This window comes from Macrobrachium rosenbergii, chromosome 18 (genome assembly GCF_040412425.1).
Source record: "Macrobrachium rosenbergii isolate ZJJX-2024 chromosome 18, ASM4041242v1, whole genome shotgun sequence".
NCBI lineage: Eukaryota > Metazoa > Arthropoda > Malacostraca > Decapoda > Palaemonidae > Macrobrachium > Macrobrachium rosenbergii.
In genome coordinates, this window is record NC_089758.1 from 7345765 (window position 1) to 7366225 (window position 20461).

A 20461-nucleotide genomic window follows, 5' to 3' on the forward strand; every position below is an offset into this window, starting at 1 on the left:
CATGGGAGCCAGGAATAGGAGTTCATGGAGAATTATTAGGAGGACTTAGGATGGGGGATAAAGCAAGGGCAGGAGAAGAAATGTTAGTCAATGAGTTGAATGTTAGTGACAGGCTCTATACTCTGAGCTCTACTCTCTACACTCTGAGATCTACTTTCAGCTCTAATAACCGCCTTCCTTTTCCTATCTCTATCTAACTTATCCACATAAGACCTGAGAACCTTCCATTTCTTCTCATCCCATCCAACACATTCATCACAAGTGAGATCTATTAAACGCTCTTGTCCTCTACATTTTGCACAGATCGTATGACTATCGTAAGTTACTTTGGTTATTCGGGTCTTGCAACCCTCCCTACTATATCTAATACTCAATGAACTGGAATCAGACATCATAAATAAACTGTAGAAAAACCACTAGGCTTATCTGAAAAGCTACCAAAATAATGGGTAATTCACCAAATCCTCAGGAAAAGCAAAGAAAAAACCTCAAATTCAACCATCAAACCATTCACTGTTGATGGAAAAGCCAGCAGAAAAGTAGTGACGATCGGTGTTAACGTTGTACCTATTGTTCCCCAATAGAGTGTAGTTACCTACACTATAAATGCTGTAAATAAATCGCTACTGCGAACTTCAAATTTTCAACTGCCGTGCGACTGCAAAAGTATAGCTATGTAATTACTTTTTAAGTCACATACATGAAAATATAAGTTTTTGAGGGAAAAAATTATTTTACTATTGTAAACACATTGTAACTTCTCAAGATATAATGATCTAATCAATTTAAAAACTTCATTCAAAACCTTATTAGCTATGAACTTACTGAAAAAAAACTGCACTCCACATGATGACTGACGGAATTTATTGAAGTCTGAAAATAGGTCAACCTTGACCACAATGTTCACCTCACCTCGAATCCCATGCATAGTGTCATAAACTGGAAGCCATCCAGACATGACAGCTGTGCCTATAGATAAAATAAATAAGTAAAAAATCTCTCAATCATCTAATATTTCTAACAAAAAGACAGGAAAATAGTACACATTACCTTATGGTGAACTTAGCTACATTTACTAATTATTTTCAGGCCATTCAGAATTGGGATTTAAAGATCCAACAACTACAAAATATAAATTTTCATAATAAAATTTATTATTTGGATACTTACCTACTGTTAAAGTTAGCTTATATCTCCGTGCCAACAGGCGAGTCAGCATTCAAACATGAGATCAAATGGCTGCCTGGATGACTGCCTAGTATACCTGTTCTCCACCAGGTGTGTTTCGAATGTTTTAGCTTGTCAGACCTCTCCCTGACAGCCCACTAAGTTGTGGGGAAGCTGGGTGGGGTCTACTTTAACATTAGGTAAGTATCCAAATAGTTAATTTTATGAAAATTTATATTATTTGGGATGAATCTTACCTACTGGTAAGTCAGCCGATTGCCACACTGAGAAGGGGATGGTGGATAGTGCAGCTAGACAAAATTTGCTCAGCCAATCGAGCTAAAGGTTTCTTGCATGAAACCCAATTCTTACCTGATCTGGAATCCTTTCTGGATCCTATTGCCACCAGTTGGATTCCATTCAGGGAGCTAGGCTCTCATATGTGTGCAGCAAAAAGCAGCCTTGTGGAGAAAACCACTTCAATTCAGGCAGAATGAAACAGAAGCGGTGTGAGGGGACCCCTGTGCCTGGGTCCAAAAACCCTATAAGACAACAGTCACTAAAAATACTGTAATACCTTTATGATATAAAGGTAAGCTCCTCTACAATATGTGTACCTTCATGCTTCCTGAAATGTTAAAAAACAAAGAGCCTATAGGATTGCTCTTTCTTTGGTTCAGGAAAAGACTACCCGCTACTAGTAGCGGACTAAAGGCTTTACTGTTTTCAAACACGAATCTGCATACTTAAGGCAGTGAGCGGGCAAAACCCAATTGCACTTCTACTGCGCAACATCAATCCCATCCTCAAGCAAAATTGTCATAAAACTACATGAAGTTGCAACAGCTTTCACGCTATGAATGTTTACCTTCAATAGAGGTAAAAGGTATGGAGCTAGGTCTCATGCACTAGCCTAGTGGTTTTCAACCTGTGGGCCATGGGCAGTTCTGAGGGAGGCTATGCCACAAACATCTTCAAAATAATATTTAAAAAATGAAAAATCATTTACAGTAAATGCAAGCCAGTGCTTTCTTTCATAAATGAGTGTTATAACTAATCAAGTTTTCTGAAAAATAATTCCATAAATGAAAATGTAAAACTAACTGTTTCTGAAAATGCTTTATAATAATTCTATTATCACCATTACACAATTTTGAAAGGTAGTGGACCATGAGTATTTAAGGATGTCAAAAATGGGCCATGGGCACAATAGGGTTGAAAACCACTATACTAGCCTAATCAAATACTCCACAGAGAACCTCTTGTTCTTTGACAAAGATGTTCTAGATTTCTAAAGCCACAAAACATAAGGATAACATTGCCCCTTCCAGGTTTAACCTTTGACAAAGACATTCTAGGTTTTCTAAAACTGCAAAACAAAAAGTTAACTTTGCCTCCTCCATGCTTGACCATTGACAAAGACAGCTAAGCTTTCTAAAACCATAAAACAAAAGGTTATCTTTGCCTCTTCCAGGCTTCACCTTTGACAACCACATCTAGGTGGTCTAAAACCACAATACAAAAGGTTAACTTTGCCTCCTCCAGGTTTAGCCTTTGATAAAGATGTTCTAGGTTCTAGAATCACAAAACAAAAGGATAACTGCCTCTTCCAGGCTTAACCTACCTAAGTAAGTTTTAACTGCTCTAACAAGACAGAGAAATGTTTCCTCTTCTTCCCTACCAAAGAGGTTCAACTGGAATTCTTACAGTTCTCAGAAAAAATGACATTTTTGTAATAAAATAGTTTTATATATACTGTACTTACCAAATAATTACATAGCTTTTAGTTTCTACTTTACGTGGCAGCTCAAAATTTAAAAATCGTGGAAGAGCTCTTTTGTTTTGGGTGTAGGTAGCTTGACCCACCCACTTTCAGGGAAAAATAGGTACAACACAGCTAAAGAGCCCAATTCGTTCATGCCCTCTGTCCATGAGACGGGAGGAGGGAGGACTCCAATCACGTAATTACTAGATAAGTAAATATAAAACTTTATTTTATTACAAAAATGAAGTTTTCATAATAAAACTAATATTGTAATACTTACCTGAACACCTGAATTAGCCCTGGTTACCTACCAGCCCGAACTATATCCCCAACTCATTACCCACTAAGTGGGTAATTAACTGTCAGCGTTACCAACGCTTACAGGAAAATCCTGTCAAATGAGTTACCTAGCGTACCGTTGGCAACGCTGCTGCAAGTCCCGGCTGTGTATGGCCGAGAACCCCAATTGCGTTATTCATTAATCAGATTGAAGTGGGGAGGAGGGTGGGAACCATTCAGGTGTTCAGGTAAGTATTACAATATTAGTTTTATTATGAAAACTTCATATTGCAATACACTCCCTGAACACCTGAATTAGCCCGATTAACAAAATTTAGTGGAGGTGGGTTCAATTAAGTCAGACCGACCTACCAACAAGTAAAGCAGGTAACTCATTATCGTCTACTATGCATATAAAAACAAACCTCACCTGGTAGTCTACTCCACTGGCAGGTGGGGATGCCTGAAAGGAGAGAGTACCCTTAATGTCAGTCTCGAGTCATGGTACTGTCTGGGTCGAGCTACTTCCCATGTGGTATTCAAGGAAAACCTCCCACGGAAGAAGGGAAATTAACTCCCATGTGGCTAATCAAAGCCTTGCATGTAGCGGAGCCTGGCGAGCCTCCCATGTGGCTATTGGTAGCCTCTCATGTATGGAGGGGAACGACGAGCCTCCCATGTGGCTATTGTAGCCTCTCATGTACAGAGGATAAGTTGAGTGTGCAGTAAGAGCTTCCGAATCATTGCCGTCTGTTGCCATCAATGCTGTGCCGAGAGGGTGAATAAATCTAGCTGAAAAACCACCAGGATATACCTATCCTCATTTAATTGTAAAACATCTTGTGTTTCGTAAAAGAATTCCGATTCACTGACAAATCTACTTATGCTGTCTAACCTTGCCCCTACTCTCCCCACCCCCACCCTTAATCTACCCTTTACTAAAGAATTGAATTGGCCGCCACAAAAGGACCCAGCGAGTAACCCTTTTCCGACGAGAATTGAATGTCCTTAAGGTAGAAAGAAGTGAAAACTAATACTGATTTCCAAGTAGCTGCTTCTAAGATTGCTGACACCGAGAATTTCTTGAGAAATGCCGACGATGTCGCCACCCCTCTAATACTATGAGCTCTTGGGCGTTCAGAGGAGTTCGATGGTTGCGAAAGAGTCGAAGAATTAGCCGACGCTCGTTGTATCACCTCTCTTAAGAAAAAACTAATAGCATTCTTCGAGATCGAGTGTGAAGGACGTCTGGGAGAAACGAATAGCGTTCTCGGGCGAGGCAACATCTTTTCTGTGCGTAATAAATAAGCCTTCAGCGCCCTGACCGGACATAATAGCATTTCTGAAGCGTCACCTCCTACGAAATCTTCTAAAGACGTTACTCTAAACGCTCTGGGTAAAGGATTCGATTCCGATTCCGATTTAGCTATGAATTCCGGCAAATATGACAGAAAAATATCTTTCCCTGAGAAAGATACAGTTCTTGAGACAGCCCGAATCTCTCCTACTCTTCTAGCTGTGGCCAGAGCAACTAGAAATAATACCTTCTTCGTTAACTGTCTTAATGACAGTGCTTCTAATGGCTCGTATTCTGACGACCTAAGGAGAGTCAATACCACCGCTAAATCCCACGATGGTGCCCGAAGGGGAAGAACTGGACGTTCTATCTTAAAAGACCTTAAGAGATCATGAAGTATTCTACTGGTCGCCAATTCCGGAAGATGGAAACGGAACGTACTACTAAGCATGGATCTGTAACCGGCGATCGTAGAGTACGAAAATTTCTTTTCTTTCCTCAGAAAAAGTAGAAAGTCCGCTATTTTCACTACCGTTGGAAGTGAAATACGATGACCTTGGTTCCGGCACCAACTGCGATAAACCGCCCACTTGGCCTGATATAGTTTTCTGGATGATCTTCTTAGACAGAAAGACAGTTGGCGAGCCACTGAATTAGAGAGTCTGGCATGACGTGCTGCTCACTGAATAGTCTCCACGCAGCTAGCTTCAGCACGCGGAGGTTCCGGTGGAAGTGATGGAAGTGCGGCTGTCTGAGAAGATCTTTCCTCTCTGGAAGGAAAACCGGAACATCTATCAGTAAATCGAGAAGGTCCGGGAACCAAGGTCTTTGAGGCCAGAAAGGGCAAATCAACGTCATCTCGGCATTGTAGGAGTTCATGAGTTTCATCAACACTTGTTGAATCATTCCGAACGGAGGGAATGCATATGTTTGCATGTCGTTCCAAGAATGCAACATGGCGTCCGTCCCGAACGACATGGGATCTTCTACTGGGGAGAAGTATACTGGGAGGCGAAAGTTTAGTCTCTGGTGGCGAACAGGTCTATGGTTGCTGGCCATTTCTTCAATAGAAGTTGAACTTCCTCCTGCACTAGCGTCCATTCCCCTAGAACCTCTTGCGATCGGCTTAGGGCGTCCGCCAAAACGTTGAGTTTTCCCAACACGAATTGAGGAACGAGTAGTCCTGTGGCACTTCGCACCAGCGGAGAATTCCCTGGGCGACTTGATTCAAAATTTGCGATTTTGTCCCCTCCTTCTTGAGGTATGACACAGCAGTTACGTTGTCGCAAAAACGAGCGCTACCGTCCTGTTGCTTAACTGATCTGCAAAGCAACTTAGAGCCTCTTCTACTGCTCGTAGTTCTCTGTGGTTGATGGACTCCCTCCGATCCAGATTCGTCCAAAGGCCTCTGGCCTGACATTCCTCCAGGGTTGCTCCCCAACCCTGATCCGAGGCATCTGTGTACAGATGCAAATCTGGAATGGGGGAGTCCAATCTTACGCCGATGGTCAGGTGATATTCTTCTGACCACCACTGAAGATCCTTCAGGCAAGAATCGTCCCAGACTATGAACGCGTTCTCTTCCCAAAAGTCCCAGCGATTCCTGAGACATGCCTGAAGAGAACGCATCCGGAAACGAGACCCTGGAATTAGGAGAGAGAGGGAGGCCATCCTGCCCCAGCAAGCTCTTCCATAGGCTCACAGGTTGCGCTCTGTTCGATCTGAATATTTCTAGTTGGCTCAGAATTGCCAAAACTCGTTCCTCCATCGGGAAAGCCCTCAAATGACGCATCTGAATCATTATTCCTAAATACGTTTTTGTCTGAGCTGGAATCAAAGAACTCTTTTCTAAGTTGATGCGTATTCCCAACTTTTGACACAAATCCAGTAAGAAGTCCCTCGCCTGCAAAACTTCCTCTACTGACGAAGCCTGAACTAACCAACCGTCGAGGTATCACCTCATCCTGAAACCCTGACGATGCATTATCTCTGAAATAGGAGACATCACCCTCGTAAAGACTTGAGGTGCTGTGGTCAGACCGAAGCAGAGGACTCTGAACTGAAATGTTCCAGTTGGACCCGAGAATCGAAGGAACTTCCGAGATTCCGGATGGACCGGAACCTGGAGATAAGCGTCCTTGAGGTCCACTGAAATCATCCAGTCGTCTCTCCGGACCGACCGCAGCACCGACTGAGAAGTTTCCATATGAAACCTCGGGGAGATGATAAACCGGTTGAGACTCGAGAGATCTATGATGGGTCTCCAAGATCCTCCCGACTTTGGAGCCACAAAAATCCGACTGTAAAAACCTGGGGAAGAAGGAGCGGGTTCTAATGCCCCTTTTTCCAAGAGGGCTCGGACTTCTGCTGCTAACGCTATTCCCCTGATGGAGGAAGGGGAATAACTGGGAAGATGAACCGGTGAGCTGGATAGGGGAGGAAGAGAACGAAAAGGGACTCTGTAACCCCTCCTTAACACCTCCACTACCCAACTCTCCGCGCCATACTCCTTCCAGGTTTCCCAGAATGGAGCTAGGCAACCTCCTACCGGTGCAGACGAGGGAAGTGTCTCCTATTTCCGAAAACCCTTCTTAAGGACAGAAGGTTTCGGATCAGAAGCAGAAGCTGAAGTCTTGGATGAGAAGCGGACTTTCTTAGGGGACCTGGTTGGTGATTTGGAATGTGTCCGCTTGGCTGGTGATGTCATCCTGGAACCTCTCGGAGATCTAGAGGACTGTGCTGCCACTCGAATCATGGCTTGCTGTGACTCGACAGCTGAAGAAGAGGAAACGAAATTTACCATTGACGCTGCATCTTCCTCCCTGAAAAGACTGTTGCTGAGCGCCAAAGGTGCTCTCAACAGAGCCCTTTTGTGAATATCTGGATAATGCGGAGGTAGATGGTTCAGAAAGAAATCCCTCCTTTTCTTACCGAAGAAGGTCGTGCATCCTGGCAGAAATGTTTGCCTGATAGGCCAGTCCCATTGACACCGAAGTGATGAGGTTGTCAACAAAACCGGGTCCGAGGGAGAATAACCGTCCTGTTTAAGGAACCCCATTAAACCAGATAACATCCACATCGAATGGGATAGAGCCTCCGACTGAGTACGAAAAGTGTCTTCCAAAATACCCGCTTCTCTCTGGCTGTGACAGAAACCAAACGATTCGAAGAAGGGACCCTAGATAGAAGAGCTTCCACTGATTCATTAAGACGGACCCTAACACCCGCAGAAGGGTTACCCGCAACCTTGTAAAAACCCTTCCGAAAGGAAGCAAGGTGGAATCCTGCCTACCCGACCCAATTAATGCCGCTAACCTACCGTCCGCCTCCCTCAATGCCTGCTCGACACCGCCAAACCAAACTAGATTCTTTGGTGCATGAGCCACCACCGGTTTCGTCGCAAACAGTGACTCACACATCGCCTGATTAGGTTGAAAAGGTTCTTCCGGAGCCTTGGACTGTGGGTAAAGAGCATGAATGAAGTCCACCATCCGTTTGTATTCGTTCTTGTTCGCTGAAGGAGAACAGGCTTCCGGTACCGGATCCTCTTCCTCGAAAGAGAAATCCTTATCAGAAAGATCCGACCGAGTCGAGACAGGAACAGAGAGGCTGACCCCTAGAAAACGCTGGATCAATTAACCCGGAACACGAAATACCTGAGTGCGCAAGACGAACACCTGGGGAATCAGCCACAATGTTGCAGGCAGCCGAGAAGGGTTGCGCAAAACCCGCACTCTCCAACAAAGGTGGAGCTACGCTTGAGCCAGACACACCTGGGCGAACCACGCCCACCTCAGAAAACGGAGAAGCCGCAATATTCGCCAACCCCGAACTAGGCTGAATAACAGAAGCATGCGGATGAGGAATCGCAGCAGCAGACACTCCGCAATTTGCGGAAGCAGAACAAGGTGGGAAAAACTCCTGCTGACCTGCAACCGAACCCGAACCTACAAAAACCGTCCTAACCGGAGGAACAGAGACACCTGTTGGAAAGGTAGAGAAGGAAGGTAAAGTAGGAGGGAAGAGAGAAGAAGCCACACTCGGGGTAACCACCGGAGACCCTGCCGATGACATCATACATGTAGAGAACACACCAGACGGGCCGGAGCTCACAGGAGTTTCGCATGGGAAACTGCGAGGTGCCGAACCCGAAGCGATTGTGGATGATAGGTTACCAGTAAACCTAGCTACCGGAGTGATTGTTGAGACTACCGGAGCCGAAACATTGAATACGGGAACAGTCGCACTGCCAGATGCCGCAGCAACTAGCTCCGGAGGATGAGAAGTCATATGATTTGTGGAAGATTGTCCCGAAGGCAAGTCTGTTAATGGTAGAGAGCTCGGATGAGCGAGAGAAGAAACCGAAAGTCTCCCCGAAGAATGACCCGAAACGGAGGTTGAGAAAAAACCAGAGAAGATTTTGAAACCATAGGGGAAGAGATGTCTGTGGATACAGAAGAGGCCATAGATTTTAAGGAAAGAAAATAGACCGATTCTGTTCCCCCCTGATAATCGTGTAAAGCATCATTTGTGAATTCAGGTAGATTTTTCAAAACATGCTCAAAAATGTTGGAAAACCCAATATTAAAACAATTTCTGACCAAAGATCTGTAGCCTTTAGAGAGTCCCAACAGATCAGCATTATACTCTGCAATGTTCAGCAATCGATCTATTGAACTGGACTCTGAAAGGGACGAAGGTTTGTCCCGAGGGGGAAACAGAAACTTAGAAGAAGAAGAGAAAGGGATACTTTCCACCCTATCCACACCAGAAGAGCTAGGAACCAAAATTGAATCATCCTCTACCATTTCGCAACCTTTTGTTGCAGAGAGCCTACTGCGGAAAAAGAACCGCTGTTGGATCCAACAAGGAGCCGCAACCTTAATTAACACACCTGACTCCGACTGCACCTTCAACCTATCTTCCTGATTCTCTACTACCGTCCTATCTCTAACTGTCTGCGTCAATCCTAAATTAGATTTTACCTTAGGACTTACGTTACCAGGGTGAAAGGGGAAATCTGCTGCTGACACTGCCTGCTCCACGCCGGGGGCCGGTAGATCCTACCTTTGAGGTTTGCGGTTCTCCATGACCCCGGCACCTGTTAGGGCTGGTTCTGGAACAGGCAGGGGAGCTGAAAAAGAGCGATTAGGTTCTGTGTCCCTATTAACTTTTTTCTGATCTTTTATCTCTGTTAGTTTTGACATGAAACTTGAAAACAAACTAGACATGCTGGCTGACAATTTGTCTTCTAATTTCCTAAATAATTCTGACTCTAAAGCCTCTTTGTCAAAACCCTGAGTCTCTACCGCTGAGTCCTTACATTTACTCTTAGAAGCTAATGATTTCCTATACTTGAGATAATCTTCCATCTGTGTTGTCGACCATGACCTACACTCGTCACATCGCAATGTGACGCTACATTGTACCTTCCTGCAATTTATGCACAACGAATGTCTGTCGTTTTTAAGGGTACTCATCCTTTTCTTGCAGGCGGTGCACTAACGATGGGCTGCAGTTTCTCCAGCGGTAGCGACCTCCGTCAAAATCACGGCAGAAGCAGATGTGGAAGCCGAGGAGTTGTCCAAGGGTGGTGTCTTATCCATTTTATCCATTTCAAAATCCAAAACAAGCCAAGTCAAAACGGGAGAAAGGTCAAAAATCCAGAGAAAGAACAATCCAGGAGAAAAGGGCGATCAAAACCAGTCCAAGTCGTTATCCAATCCAAAAAACAAAAAATAAGGGGGTCGGGCTTATAACCAAAAATTCGCCTGATGTAGGACAAGTCTTAGCAGCAAGGCGAACAAAAAGCAATTGGGGTTCTCGGCCATACACAGCCGGGACTTGCAGCAGCGTTGCCAACGGTACGCTAGGTAACTCATTTGACAGGATTTTCCTGTAAGCGTTGGTAATGCTGACAGTTAATTAGCCACTTAGTGGGTAATAGAGTTGGGGATATAGTTTGGGCTGGTAGGTAACCAGGGCTAATTCAGGTGTTCAGGGAGTGTATTGCAATATGTCATTTTTATATAAGTAACTTACCAAATAATTACATAGCTGAAGCCCACATTGATAGGAGTGGGATACATGGACATATACTACTCAAAAACCCTCAGAGATTAGAGATGAATTTGAAATAGAAAATTAGCTAGCATCGTGAAAGATTCCTCTACTTCCTCCTCAGGGTTAACCCAGGAGGCACTGGGGACTGATGTTACAGGGTTTTGGCCCAAACATAGATGTTGTTCTGAGAAAGGGTTAAATATCTGCTGCTGGAGTTCTACTGGAAAGATATAATCTCCTCCTTCCTCACCCCTACTGAACCCTAGGACCTATCGAGACAGCTTAAAAAGAGTTGTTTCATCCTTAAAACTTGCTGCCAGGAGCATACTACAAATCTCGCCCATATCTGGTGACCAAGCAAATTTTCCTTGTTTTCTACAAGGACTATGCTCATGGCAGGTGGTATGGGCCGTTCCCACTGGTAAAAAGTGAACTGAGCAATCTGCTACAGAACACTTGAACTGAGGATTCTGACTAATGGTGGCCCTGTAGTGATATAAAACAAGTTGTTATTAGAAGCTAGTTAGTATTGATTGTTTTTAGATGAGTTTAAATGTAGTTTTAAATGTAATTCTTCATACAGTCTCTATATTACAGGTTAACTTGATTAAAAGTGTGTAGTTGTAATACATTTAATTAAATATTTATGTTAACTTAAACCCTCTAAGGTTTAGGTTAGTTTTCATACCCGTACATTGCTGTATTACTTACTACAACCATTCAGACTAACTGCTACAAACTCATTTGTTTAACTAACCCCAGCTACTGTTTTATATAGCTTAGGTTAATTCTACTAGTATAATCTATGTTAAGGTAAGAATACAGGATTTCTCAGAAGGTTCTTGCTTACCCTGTTCTAGGCCACTGCCTATTCTAGGCTTATTTAAAACTTAAGGATATCAACTATACATAAAATAATCCTCTTATAATCAGGTTTTCTGTTTTATGTGGCTGAAACTACCCTTTTATCCGATATTCGGCCATCACTGTTCCAGGCTAATAGTAGGATATTCCTTAAAAAGGGGTTCCTACTTAATCTGATTAGGCTACTGCCTGTTCTTAGTTTATAACACCTTTAAGGATATAGGCTACATAAGACCCTACTAGTATGTAGCCTTACAGATATGCTACCAAGTGGTAAAAAACTAGGTTATTTTATTGGGTCTAGGATACTGCTTATACAGTATATAATCCTAGGCTTATTTGTCCTTTCTTAGCCTAGTACAGGGTATTGCCTAACCCAGATTATTATAGATCACTCTTAATGTATAGTCTATATAAAACCAGAAACTTACTAATATGTAACCTTATAGTCTACTATTTTTTGTCTAACCCAGGTTGTTGTTTATATCCAATCCTAGGCTATTTGGTCAACTATATAAAACAGTAACTCACTCATGTGTAACCTTATAGCCAGGCTATAACTTACTCTAATCTAGGATACTGCCTAATCCGGATTATTTAATTCACACTTAAGGGTATGGGTTACATAAAACACCACTACCTTAGTAGGTAGCCTTAAGACTAGGTTACCATCTCATCCAGCACAGGTTACTATTTCATCTAGTCTTAGGTAACATGGTCTAGGCTAACAATTTAGTCCAAAAATGGGATGTTTCGTAAAAGGTTATCACTTAATAAAAGGTAATGCCTAGTCCTGGATTATTTGGATCATGCTTAAATACAAAGGCTTATATAAAAGGAAAAAATTATAGTAATATGCAGCCTTATTGTTAGGTTATCGATTTATTTTGCCCAGATATTATGATTATCTGATCCTAGGGTCCTTGACCTAAGCTAGGCCACTTAAGGATACGTAATCCTAGGACATAGGCTACAGACAACATAAACTATTAATCTAGTCTAAATTATTCTCACTCACTGCCTACATTATTGTAGACATTGTATAATCTGAAAAGATTTTCTATATTAATGATATGTTGTGGAACATTTCTTTTAGTTGAAACATTTAGTTAGAATTTAAAACAATTTTCGCTTTATGAAACTAGCAATCAACAAGCCGGTTTCCAGCTTTCACACACAACTTATCAATTCCAAAAGTTTAAAACTAACACTTTTAACTGGAACTTTATATTAAGCACTTATCTTGCTATTTTGATGTTTCCATGAACCTCGATAATGAAATTGGAAAAAAAAAGTTGAATTTTTTCGGAGCGCTGGTAACAACTTAAACCGTTTGCTATAGACCAAGAGAGAGTAATGGCTTCTTGGTCTTTAACGGCCCAGTTGTAAACAAGAGGGTGGACACGCATGCGCAATACTGTAGTCACTTCTCTTTCTTGCAGGTTTTTGACATTGGATGGTAACTCCTTGAGGACAAAACAAGTGACTAGGAGAGTCGAATGGGCCGAACAGCCACTTCCTCCACAAACACCGCACTAACACTGGGCACCACTGGGTACTGAATCACCTTTATTATCCATCAGCACTTTAACCAAAGAGGCTAACTGACCGACTGAGCACTTTAACCAAAGAGACTAACTGAGCGACTGATTCTACAATTAATTCAAATCTCTTGTCAATTTTTGACTCAAGACCAGCCATGGTGTTGGGATCCAAAACATGAGTGCTAGGCAAGGAGAGGTTTGAACAGGTAGAGGAGATGGGACAGGGTTTACAGAAATTAAAGGAATATTCATGTCTGATTTAGCAGACGAATCCTGACTAGCTAGGTTACTAACCTCCCTAGCAGTCGCTTTCCTTATTGTGTCCCTAGCAAGTTTCTTCAAATGAGAATCTAATGTTTTCCACTTTTTTGAGTCCCAGTCATTACACTCTGCACATCTCAAGTCAACAGAACAAATTTGTCCTCTACACACAGTACACATCATATGAGAGTCATACGATTCCTTAGTCAGATGAGTATTGCAGCCTTTGCTGCAATACCTATAACTAGAAGCACTAGTGTCAGACATTATGAAAAAGTCAATTAACAAGTCCAAAAACTGGGAATAAAATCATAAACCAATGATCAGGCCTCGCCTATCACTAACTAATAAAAGCCATAAGGCTTGCAAGAAATACTTTACCAACTGATGAAGAAATATTAACCTGGAAAGTATAAATTCCAAAATCAAGCTGCTGCCAACCACGGTACTACAACCATCATCCAACAGAAACAAATTGAGCTCTTTGCCAAGTTGTTCCTCTCTTTCCCCCAAAAGTGGGTGGGGCACGTCACCTACCCCAAAACAAATGAGTGAGACCTGTGAAATTTTAAGCTGCAGGATAAGTGAAACTAATAGCTATGTAATTACTGGTAAGTTACTTATATAAAAATAAGGTTTACGTCCAGTTTTAAATTCTCAATACAGTACAATTTTCTGGAAGCAGAAGGCAGAGCTAAAGAGGAAGCCACAGTACTAAATAAAGCATTAGCAAAGTAAAAGCCTAGACTGAGTATGACTAACTAGAGACAAAGGACCAGAAGGGGGAAAAATGACAGGTTGATAACCTGACCTAACTACAGTACTGTAATTGCTTTCGTAATCTATCTGCTTCCCATCTCTTCCTGTACTAACGAACTTAAGAAGAAAGTCCATTGAAAATCCCTACTTCCTCACATCTATTCTCAAGATCACGTTTCATACCACTGCAGCCAGTGTAAACTGTGTATCTCCTTAAACATCCTGCTAACACAGTACAGTAATCATTCCTACAGAACCTGATGTTCTTAGCCTTGATTCCAGTAGAGACATCCTAGGAAAATTAAATGTACAGTACTGTGATAGCAGCAAACAGCCATGAAGTACCAACAATGCCTGACAAGAGCTAAAACATTCGAAACACAACCGGTGGAGAACAGGTGTACCAGACAGTCATCCGGGCAGCCATTCGATCCTTTTTTTGAATGCCGACTCATCTATCAGCACGGAGATATAAGCTAGCTTCAACAGTAGTTAGGATTCATCCCAAATAAAGGAAATTACCTTTATCCGACTTCATTCTCAGGAAATAAGATATCAAGAAAATTTTAATGGAAAATTCAAGCTTAAAATTGTTTATCTTTAAAAAAAACCCGAGAACAAACTATATAACATTCCTGGCCCTGTTTTCCAGTACTCATTAAATTAAAAAACATTAATATAAGGTAAGGTGACTGAGAATACCTGGCTGAGAGGGATCATGTGGGCGCTGGCCATGGGGAGGACCAGGAGGGGGTAACAACAAAGGATTTAGATCGACGTAAACTTTTCCAATAGCATCGTTGGCAGAGTAAGTATCGTGATCCATCAAACGTATCTGCAATGGCTCATCCTGTAATTCTTGATCGTCGACCTGTAAAAAAAAGCATTCCTGGTCAGGTTCACCTACGTCTTTCTAACCATTGCTAACTGAAGAAGAGAGTGGTATTAATATACTGCTTTAGTAAAATACTGATAGCATATATTTCTCTCATCGGATTTGTGTTAGTGGAAATATAGCATCAACATAACAAGGGACAATATTTTTAATGCAAAAAATTGACAATACATTACATGTACCGTATCTAGCCAACGAATAAATAAAAACTGAAAAAAGGAGGGATAAGAGTATGAATAGCTTAAAGCTATTTGTACTTTTATATTAGTAATCCTTCAATTACCTGCATAAACAGAGACAAAGGCCTGTCAGTTAATGGCAAAATCTGGATAAGGGTGAGTAAAGACAAATTTAGGGGTGTTCAAGGGCATCTCCATACCCTTCCTCACCTAACCTCGTCAATACCACATAACTGTAAACACTCAATATACTTATAAAAACAATCATCACACTTTAAACTGAAGACTTTATGCAAAAGGCAATTATCTACTTTTTCCCCATACTATACGTATTTGTAAGAAAATATACCGCATAAATACACTGAAAAAATGTAACCCCTTCCCTTTCTCTCCCTCGTAAATGACACAGCTCAGTTAGTAGGTAACCTATATGTGTTCACCCACAGCCTACCATGGTTTTATGACAATTATTGTATTTTTATTCAGCAACTTTTTAATCAATTGATACCATATTGTATTTTCATACACGAGATACAAATGTGTATATGTGTGAACTATTGACCTAGGATATGTGTTAAACATCAAAATTTTAAAAAGTAAATTATATTTTTCCTAACTATAGAAACCTGAGGTCCTTTACATTAGGAATTACTTACAGCGAAGCTGGAAACGGCTGTTAACCTCTTGAACAAGGTAGTCAGGCAGTAACTACCAACAGGTATGCGGGAATACCCACCTGCCCGGATGTAAACATTCCAGTTTGCCTTTCAGCAAAGGTTCAGACTGAGGGGTGGCATGAGGTGGGCGTAAAAATGTAATGTAAAGGACCTCAGGTTTGTATGGTTAGTAAAAATACAATTTACTTTTAAAAACTGTGATTTGTTCCTACTCACTATACAAACCATTGGTCCTTTAGAAAGACTCACTGGTTGGAGGGAGGAATCTGAGTGAGTCTCTTGAACTGACTGGAGTTCTGCACACCTCAGCTACTCCTCCTGGTCGAAAGAGCAAAGAGGAGTACTGTGCCTCTGACATATTGATCGGAATGTAAGACCTGCAAGATCAAATGTAGACATCTGGACCTTTACGAATGAATGAGGAATCGTAACTCATACGAAAAAGGCTGGGAAGAATCTAAAGAGTCGGAGGCAGCAAGGAAAAGACCCAAAACACGATTTCCTTACTGCCCGAGTCTTCTTCCTCCCCTTGCTAGAGGAAGGAGAGGGATTGCTTTTATGATTCTAGAAAGAAAAATAGAACAGGTGCTCAGTGTGTAGTCTTACCACGTCAGACACCAGTTCCAGCAAGTGTCGGTTCGAGTCTCATTCCCATCCCGAAGGAAGAGAAGTAGGAGGACAAGGAAGAAGGGGGACGAGAGACCAGTCACTCTCAGAATCCTTCTCACTTCCAGAACCAACACCTTTGGCGAGATGCTACCTGTCCCCTTGAAGGAGCTGGGTAAAAAAAACAACTTGTTGAGCAAATACCACGGGACCAAGAAAAAATGGTTCCAAGGGCCTGTGGGCAAGATCGGAGGTAGAAGACAAGAGTGTGGTCTATGAGACCACATCTTGCTTCCAGACCAACAGAAACTTCTGGAATGCGAGGGATGGACCAAGCCAATGACTTCGTGAGCTCTCGGGTGGATTGTACGGGCATCATCATCGCCAGCTGCAGAGTACACCCTTCGATTGCTTATGAAGCCAAGAGAAAGATGTGTTCTTTGACACTTTTTTCTTGGGAGGGATAATACTAGCAAAAACGTTGAGGACATCCAGGTTAGGAATGTCAAGCCTTTTCGGAAAGTACTGCAGCCCCCTAACAGGACAAAGTAACGACTGATCTGGATCAGGAGGAGGGGACGAAGGACTTGAACCTGGCAAAAGACGACAATGAATTCAGAGTCCGTTACAGGATCTGAGAAGGAGTCAAGGTATTGACCCCTTCCCCTGTTCATCCATCTTCTACACCAAGGCCGGAGCGAGGGAACCCTAAATGAGAGCCATATGCCACCCAGGGACCTCAGTTCTCTTGGACAGCAAGACCGAAAGGAACTTCTCATCAGTAGCTAAATATGAACTGAGGAGAAAAAGGCTACTTTCAGATGGAAGACTAGGTCACAAGGGCCTACATTCTTAACAACTGAAACGAAGAGAAGCACCCCTCAACGGAGAAGACAAGGAAATCCGCAACCTGGTGAAGAGCAACTCTGATCCGAGAAGTAGTTCTGTCGACGACACCAACCAGCAAAGACAGATCCAGTCCCTAGAACAGAGCATCAGAGGACCTCAAGAGATATCCAGCTATAAACGTTGCCACTCAGCAACAAAGCCTATGCTTGCAAGGGAAGTTGGAAAATCTCTTAGTCCTGAAAAACACAGGGATGTACTGTCTGATGAACTGCTTCTTGTGTAACTGCCACAGGAGGTTGGGTCAGGGAGAACTCTTCTTGATGCCTCGGAAGCAGAGCTATCAGGTCGGGCAAAAGGCGAGGTGTTCCAGTATCCGTCTATAACTCAGGGTGAGCAATGCTTGTTGAACCCCTAGCAAAACAGATAAACACAGAGGGAAAACGTAGTGTTTCCCATAAAGACAGCCTGCCTCATCATAGCAGGCCATGCGTCAGGTACGAAGGAGAGGGAAAACTACAGACTCTTGTTGTGCCCGGGGAAGGGGGCAAACAGAAAGACAATAAGGATCCTTTAGTCAAGCAGTCTCTTCGTAAAGAAAAGACAGGAGATTGCACTATGTCCTGGTCACTCGAACCAGAGGCCAAGCTCGCCTGCCAATACATCCCCTCTGGGAATGTATCTGGCTCACAGAACTATTGAGTGTGCTATAGGACACTCGAGTATCTGCAATGCTAACAGGTGAAACAGTAGGAAAAGCAATCCCCTCTTGTTTGTTGACTTATGCCACTACTGTGATGTTATTTTTCAACAAAACCACTGAGTGTCGCAAACCCCATACTGAAATTCTCGGAAGGGCAAAAGGCTGCCTTGAGTTTCAGGATGTTGATGAGAAGGTACTTATCATCTCGGTCACACACCTTACAGACAACAGTCTTACAGGTGTGCGCCTATTCCTCGATCGGTGTATCTGTGAGTAGACGCATGATGTGGTGAGAATGTTCTGGAAGCATATTCAAAGGTTCCCTGTCAGTCAAGCATTAGGCTAAATCTTTCCCGATCCTTTGAATGGGAAAGAAGGATGGAGGACTGGAAGCAGACCTCCTTCATTCTCCATGATGAGAATGAAGGCGAAGCTGACCCGTGGGGAATTTTCTGCAGGATGACAGGATACCAAGACTATCAGCTCTAGCCAAGCTGGTATTTCCCGAATCATGAACACGGGAGAGGAGGCAGGACAGAAGTTTGATGAAAAAAATTGCTGAGATCCCAAGGGAAGTATATACTTCTGAAGGATTCCATTCCCAGGTCTCAGCAATGTCTCTGTCAGGTCCAGAGACTTGACAAGTATCACTTCATCCAGGCATCTGCAGTAGGAGAACTTCTGTACGGTTGATACTTCTTCCTCTCTTTCCTTCTGGCCTCCTTCCATATGGAAAAGAAGGGAAAAACAGGGCTGTATATTTCCATGATCTCCTTCCGAAGCCTGGGACTTCTTTAGGAGTTGAGGAGGGCTGACTTGACCCTAAGGATGAGCCGAGATAACGAAGACCCAAAGGTCATGGCTATCATCCAAAGGACAAGGCAGTGCCCTGGCATGTTCCTCAACTGGCATGTTCCTCAACTGTATGTGAGTGTGTGTGTATATATTATATATATATATATATATATATATATATATATATATATATATATATATATATATATATATATATATATATATATATATATATATATATACACACACATGCACACACAGTAGGGACACTGTTACATCAAGATACATTCCTACGGCAAGGACATAAACCGATTTTGTCTGTAAGTCAGAATTTAAGCAGATGTAATGTAATGAATCAGTAAAAATAAAAAATAAATAAAAGAGAAAACAATTCCTGAGCACATACATACAAAACAATGGTAAATTTTATCCTTACATTTACAATACAGTAAATAAAAAGAAACTGGGTATTGCAAAGGGAGGTGGGGCAGGCTGACTAGGCTACTGAGTGGAGGAAGGTGCTGGAGATACAGTACTGGGGCAGGTAAGTCTGGAGAGACAGAACCTGCAGAAGGTGCTAGCCCCAAACTCTTCACTTTGACTCCCTTCCTCCTAATAATGAGACAATCACAAACAAGGAAGCAGTTAAAGACCTTGGTGTGATGTTGAATAGGAATATGATATTTTAATAATAAAATAAGGTTTGTTCATACTTACCTGGCAGATATATATATAGCTGTATTTCTCCGAAGAAATCCGACAGAATTTCAAAACTCAAACTGCACACACGCAGTGTGGCCAGGTGGTTAGTACTCATTCCCGCCGCTGGGAGGCGGGAATCGGGAACCATTCCCATTTTCTATTCAGATTTTCTAGTGCCACTGTCTCAAGAGGGGAGGCGGGAGGGCACTAAAAGTATATATATCTGCCAGGTAAGTATGAACAAACCTTATTTTATTATTAAAATATCATTTTGTTCATGACACTTACCTGCCAGATATATATATAGCTGAATCCCACCGTTGGAGGTGGGAAGAGACAGAATAGGATTTAGGAAACAAATAAATGTAGGCGAATGACGCCTTGGTTCCTTACCTGTTAGCATAGCTGACTTCGAGGTTATCTGTCACCCAAGCCTGCTTCTGCTTTATCCAGAGTCTCCAGCAAGGTAGGGACCTATAAAGCTGGAGAGATCCAGATGACCTGTCCAAGGGGGCGTGACCACAATAGGACTAGATCATGTGACCATACAGAGAGGGAGAAGGAGCAACGACCAACCACCTGACCGCCCTATCTAAGGTAAAAACCTAGCATAGGCTAAAAATTGGGACGTCCACCTCAATGGCCACCCAACAACCAAAAATAAACAACAACAAGATTAAAAATACTACCTAACCCCTAAAGGATAGGATGAGTATTGCCTTCTTCTCCCAACATTGTGTCTGCGGAAACGCACGGTCCCAGCGAAGAGCAGTCTTCAAATGTCGTCTTCACATCCCGCAAGTAATGCGGCTTAACACTGAATTACTTCTCCAGAAGGTAGCACCAAGAATATCATTCAGAGACATATTCTTTTGGAAAGCCACCGAAGTCGCGATAGCTCTAACTTCATGAGCTTTTACTTTCAGAAGTCTCATGTCACCTTCTAGGCAGGAGGAATGAGCCTCTCGAATAGTACTTCTTAAAAAGAATGCTAAGGCATTCTTGGACATGGGAAGATCAGGTCTCTTCACCGAACACCACAGATTGTCCGATGAGCCT

General features: G+C 42.5%; 1 protein-coding gene across 2 annotated transcripts in view; it reads right to left on the bottom strand.

Annotated features, from left to right (window-relative positions):
- LOC136848071 (C2 domain-containing protein 5) overlaps positions 1-20461 on the bottom strand; it is a 201875-nt gene that overhangs the window by 163221 nt on the left and 18193 nt on the right. For both annotated transcript variants that reach the window (XM_067120245.1, XM_067120244.1), the window contains exons 3-4: positions 14702-14870; positions 826-969 (exon numbers count right to left, since the gene is read on the bottom strand). In XM_067120245.1, the coding sequence (XP_066976346.1) occupies positions 826-969; positions 14702-14870 (313 nt within the window). The remainder of the gene's footprint in view (positions 1-825; positions 970-14701; positions 14871-20461) is intronic.